This window comes from Podarcis tiliguerta (genome assembly GCF_965153285.1).
Source record: "Podarcis tiliguerta genome assembly, chromosome: 11".
In the NCBI taxonomy this organism is placed as follows: Eukaryota; Metazoa; Chordata; class Lepidosauria; order Squamata; family Lacertidae; genus Podarcis; species Podarcis tiliguerta.
Window position 1 is genome coordinate 55,122,845 of NC_139544.1, and position 6,000 is coordinate 55,128,844.

General features: G+C 48.7%; 1 protein-coding gene across 2 annotated transcripts in view; it reads right to left on the reverse strand.

Moving 5' to 3' along the window:
• The window catches only part of ARK2C (arkadia (RNF111) C-terminal like ring finger ubiquitin ligase 2C), a 98,111-nt gene extending 92,824 nt beyond the window's left edge, over positions 1-5,287 (reverse strand). The window contains exon 1 of one of the 2 annotated variants that reach the window (XM_083403137.1): positions 4,755-5,287. In XM_083403137.1, coding sequence (XP_083259263.1) covers positions 4,755-4,815 — 61 coding nt within the window. In that variant the 5' untranslated portion in view covers positions 4,816-5,287. The remainder of the gene's footprint in view (positions 1-4,754) is intronic. The other variant, XM_083403136.1, reaches the window with a different exon arrangement.
• Between the last annotated feature and the right edge of the window lie 713 nt (positions 5,288-6,000).

Sequence of the window (6,000 nt, forward strand, 5' to 3'; positions counted from 1 at the left end):
GTTCGGGACACCTGGCCGGGGGACGGGGGGGGGGCATCTTGGCAAAAGGTTGGCGCACCTCAATTAGAGAGTCATCTCCACCTAGGGAGGGGAAAGATAATATAGGATGTGTATCTAGAGAGAAAGAGAGAGAAAGAGAGAGAGAGCGTTGGTATTCACAGGTTATAGAATGCTTGAAGGTAGATATGGGAGAAAGAACAGTCATACTCTCTACTCCGCCCCCCTCCAACCCAATATTGGTGGCACAGAGAAAAAGAGATCCATTCACTCAAATGGGGGAGGAGGTGGGGGTGGAGAAGCGGGGGCGGGAGAGGGGGGGAAATAATCTAAAACAGCAGGAATACAACAATAAATGGGGTGGGGTACAGCAATAGAAAAAGCACACTAGGTTAATATAGGAAAACTAGTTTCTTTATTGAGAGATTGTATATTAGTATTAGTGGAACTGTGTTGTAACAATGTTGTCATGCACACAATACAAAAGGCAACAGGGGCCCACCATGCCGTGGAAGGGCGACAGAACGGAAGCGGCATACAATGAATAAGATGTATCAGCTACTGCACATTACATTTCAGCAGGGTATGTCTCTACGGAGAGAGATTTTACATCAGAAAAAACTAGGTAATGTAAAAAAATACAGACCATGCTTCAAGTTTTAGTACAAGAAAAAAGGTGGAAGAAATACACAACCAAAGGATATCTGAATACAGAAAAAAATTTACCCACAAAATAAGAACAGGAAGTAAAAAATTCAGCACAGCAGAGAGAAATGCTATCCCTGTTGAATGGAAAACCATTTTGCTAAGCAAGCATCCCACTTTCCTCTGTTTTTTTGTTTTTTCTTCTCTCTTTCCTCCTTTTCGTTAAGTTTGCATGTTTTGGTTCCCCGCCCCCCCTGGGCCGTTCCAAAAGAGGAGGATTGGATCCAAATTGCCACCCAATAGGGGTGTTTGTGTGTGTGTGTTTAAATGGTGCATGTATGGGGGAATGTTTTGTGTTACGTTCAAGAAAGACATGGGACACGTCGGTTTTTCTTAGGGAGTTTTGTGGGTGCTGAGTGGGGTTCAGCTTGCAAAGGGAACAACGGATGGAGGTCAACTGTTGGGAAGGGAGGAATTTGGGTGAGGAGAGAGAGCGGTGTGCGGGTCTGTGAGAGTGTATCTGAGAGTGTATCTATGTGTAATTTACGACGTGCTCCCAAAGTAAAGAAGGTGTTCATTCGCAGAGCCTTTTTTTTTGCAGATGATTGGGGGGGGGTTGTGTTTGTTTGTTTGTTTGTTTGTTTTAATTTGCAAGGGTTTCTTTTTCTTTTGTAAGAAATTCAAAGCCAAAGTCAATTTGCCTGGGAAACCAAGATCGAATACAAGAACAGAGGTTAGGGCGGAGATTTGGGTGGCAAGGGGAGGAAAAAACCCCCAAGAAATTGTCCTCCACCCAGCTGAAGCAAAATGAATCCACTTAACAGGAATTTACAGTGCAAATGTACTTAGCTAAACAGGATGAAGATACAAAAATGGCGTTATAAAACTAGAGCTATATTGGAAAATGGCCTGTTCCCCCCCCCCCCTTCTAGACTACTACAATGACAGCTAAAGAGAAACAGGTTTGAGCATACAGTCTGTCTACCATATTCTTTCTTTCCTTTTTCTTTTCACAGGAAGATTGGTGGTTTAAGACTTCAGCTTTAAGCCTCAGTATCCTCTGTCAGAAAGTCTTGGGTGGTTTTTAGCAGGGGCAAATACCACCTAACCCAGAACCTTAGTTCCTCGGTGGGTGTGTTTGGAAGCCAATGAGACCCAAAGAGAGGTGAGATCTATTGTTCCTGGCGCTTCTCCCCAGAGGAAAAAGAACACAAGCAATCCCCCCCCCCCTTTTCTCCCAGATGACACCTGAATTTGAAATTACAGCCTGCTGGCTCTTTATTTTTTATTTTATTTTTTTAAAGAAACCGTAATCATTGAGGAAGAAGCTCTTGGCTACATCAGTATCATATTTTGCAGAGAAGCATAATTTTTTGGGAGTGATCAAACAGTGCCTTCTCTCTCTATCTTTTTTTTCTTTTGCTTTTAAATTAAATAAATAATCCTTTGCATTTTCAAGTCATGCAAGGATAACCGAGCAGGCAAGGGAGGGAGGTAGCATTCCGGCTTTAAAATATCATCAGCTCCTCCTCCCAGCAGCCGACAACCCACCCGCCCCGGTTTTGCAGCAACGCCACCACCACCGAAAGAGGATACTTCAGCTTAAAAGGCCAGTGCAGTTCCTCAGATGGATACAGAAATGGTTAAAGAAGGGGGTGGGGGGGTGTCAACATTAGAGCTAAAATGCAGAGGCAGAAAACTACAAGGCAACGGAAGGGGCAGCAGGTTGACCATTCACTGATCTACACGATGAGGAAACAAAATAAATTTGGAAACAAACAAAGAAAGAAAAAGATTTGGATCAATGCAAAAAAAATGTCATCATCCCATCGTCATCACCACCACCAACACCACACCAGAAGAGGCTGCAATTAAAGGAAACAGAAATGCCACCATGTGCGGAAACTAAGCTGTTATGTACATACACATGTACAGTGGGGGGGGCGGGGAGGGAGGGGCAAAGGGGAGGGAATGCAAAAGCAGCAGAATGAGGGATGTGCGAGGCTGGGGGGGGGGGCAGATGCTGATGCCTGTTTCGACCCGGTGCCTTGGAAGCCCACTTTTTTTACACCCTCCATCTCCTCACCTGTTTTTCGCAGAGATTAGGATTTGGCCCTAAGAACGATGCAGCCCAAAGAGGTTTGGGTGGCAGGTGGGGTCGCTACTGAAACCCACAGGTCTCAGGAGCACAATGGCAGGAGTCTCGCCATAGGGTCTTAGACTCTTTTTCTTATGGGGGGGAGTGTTTCTATTAACTGTCCACACCTCACTGATGGATCGCATCTTAGCAGAGATGAGCAGAATGCCTTGGCTTACCAGGAAAATGGGCTATATTATTTAGTCCCTTTAATTAAACTGGGATATTTTGTTGCTGTTGTTCTATCCTAGGGGTTCGATCAGCCGTGAGCCACAGAAGGGGAGGAGGCAGGCATGGTGGAAAAAGGAGATTATATAGTTAAGGCAAGAATGGCTCTTAGAGAAAGGGGGTGCCGGGAAGGAATCAGCCATGACATCTAAATGCATCCTCAGTTTGATTGAAAGAAAATACATGGAATGGAGGAGGACAAATTGTTCCAAAAAAAAAAAAAAAGGAGAAAAAGGAAGCAGAGGATCAAAACCATTGTCCGTGACGGCTATATAGGAATGGGAGGAAAGAGGGAAGCGTCGAGGAAATGTGCAATGGCCATATACACATCCCATATTAAATTCAAATCCAGAGATGGAAAATAATTGCTGTTAATTTGGATTTCGGTCTAGGCAACCAGGGTGCATCTCAGATCGAAAGACACACATTTCTGTGAATGGACAGGTCTGGATATTTCAGGGCTGGGTATAAGAAATTGTTTAAATGTCATAAGGGGAAAAGGGGGGTGTTGGTGTGGGGGGGTGGGAATGCACAGACACCTATGTCAAACCTCACAAAAAAAGAGGGGGGCAGGGCTGGGTTGGAGGATTCCCGAACCCCCTCAAAAAGGATTAAAATCCACTGGATAAGTATATTTGGTGGGGGGGGGGGGAGAGAAGACAAAAGAGGCTGAACAGAGTTCACCAGAAGGCAGAGCGAGGGATGAGACCAGCTGGCCTCGCCATGAGCTCATAATTTGCTTTTCGCTTCATAAGGGCTTGGGATCACATATAAGACAATTACTTAAAAAATAATAAAATAAACACACACACACCAAAAAAGCCCCCAAAAATCCTGGATCCTGGATGTATATCTTATGGGCATCAAGTAAAACCCTCCAATTTCCGACCACACCAACCACCACGTAAAAGTTCCCTACAATCTGCATATATAGAAAGGGGCAGTTTAAGTGTTCCTCGCAGGCATGGATCTATCTATATTTGTCAGGTGGGAAGGGGAGGGAGAAGAAAGGGGAGGGGCTCTCCATAATATATAAAATGGAGTTAACTGGACACTGGGGCTGTGGGAATATACATTATTCTACATAAAAGGCGAGATCGCTCTGAAATACAATCCAAGATCTCTAAAGAATAACGCAAGACTGCTTCTCAAAACAAAACGCTTCGATCCACTTAGGATTTCCCTCCGTGCCATCTCCGATCCCGGTCCATTTTCCTTCCTACTAATGGGGTATCTCCCCACCTGCGCTCTCTCGCACCCTTCCCAGTTCGTGCCCCCCCTCTCCCCCGAATTTCGCCTCTTCTTTCATTCCCTAGCCCCCACCGGCTCCTCTTTCTTCCCACCGCTTCTCCATCTCTTTCTCTCATCCCCCCCCCCGCGCCCCGATTCCTTACAGACTGCTCCCTCTCCTTGCGCTTCTCGGGTCCCCCGACACCACTAGGAGATGCTGCCCTCTTCCTGCCCCTCATCCACCCCCCTTTCTCAAATGCACTACACTTGCTCTCCTCTCCACCCCTCCCTCCCTCCCTCCGCACTTTCACACACTCACACCTCTTCCCCTTCGCCTCTCTGCCAATTGTATGTAAGAAGGCAACACAACCAGTGGCTTCCATTACAACCATCACCAAACCATGCAGGTCATTTGAGGGGGGAGGGAAAGGGGGGGTTGCTCTCATCCCTACAGCCGCCCCTCCACCTCCCCCCAAAACCCCAACCCCACCAGAAAAATGCACAGATAAAGAGATACCTCTGTTTCGCACAGAGCCAAACACTGGAAGAACAAGATAGCCGACGTGTACCAAAACCATCTTGGCCAGCTGCTGTGGTTCCCTGGCGCTGCAACTATCCCTCGGTGGTGATGGTGATGGTGGTGGTGACGGCGGCGGCGGCCCTCCTCCTCCTCCTCTTCGGTGGCGATGGTGATGGTTTTGGCAGTGCTGGCGTCTGCTGTTTCTGGAGAGGTTGGTGCTGCTGCTGCTGCTGCTGCTGCGGGCTAGAGTAAGACAGATGGCCCATGGAAATGGTCCCTTCCCCGTGCCCTGTATACATTCAAATGGAGAGCTGAGGCTCGCAGCTGCCTGGCGCACAAAGGGAATCGCAGCCAATGGGAGGGAGGCCTTGCGCGGGTGCCTTTTGCGCCTCTCTCCCCTCCTCCTCCTCCCCGCGCGCGCTTTCTCCCCTCCCCTCTCCTCCCTTTATATGGTCTCCAGCCCTGGCAAGGAGGAGGCCCAATCAGGAGGGGGGTGGGGGTGGGCTGCAGCTTACCCTGGGGTCCCTCCCTCTCTCTCTCTCTCTCTCCTTCCCTCTCTCTCTCTTTCCCTCCCTCTCCCCTCCCACCAAAGAAGGAGATCGCGCAGCAATTGGAGGCAGGGCTTTTGCAGGAAGGCTGGGTTTCAAGCAGGCGCGCGCGCGCGCACACGCGCGCAACCGGGAGGATGGAGAAACAGGAAGCCCGAAGGAGGGAGGCGCGGCCGGGGGGGGGGGGACGACACGCGCGCTCCCGAGCGCGCTCCGTCCAGGGCACACAAAAGGGGCGAGCGATAGCCAGAGCCCCACGTGGGAGCCGGGAGAGGCGCAACAGCGGAGGCTGGCGCTTGGGGAGAAGGCAGATGTGCGGGGCGCACCGGGAGAACGTTGCGCGCGCAGGTTACAGATGCGCCGGGCATTTTTATTCTTTTTTGCTTTTTGGCGACGGGACAGAGGTTGTGTCTTTCGCTACGACGCAACAGGCTTTGAAATCTAGGCAGCTTTAAAAAAACAAAACAAAACAAAACAAAGATCTTGGGGAATTTTCCTTCCGGGAAGATATTTTATCGAAATGTGCCAAGCGGGATACTTTCATTTCTTTGGTAATTGTTTTGCCACCTGGTGTTAGTCCTCCTCGACCCCGATTTTTCTCTCTGTCGTCCTTCCTTTGACAGTGGTACCTCGGGTTACATACGCTTTAGGTTACATATGCTTCAGGTTACAGACTCCGCTAACCCAGAAATAGT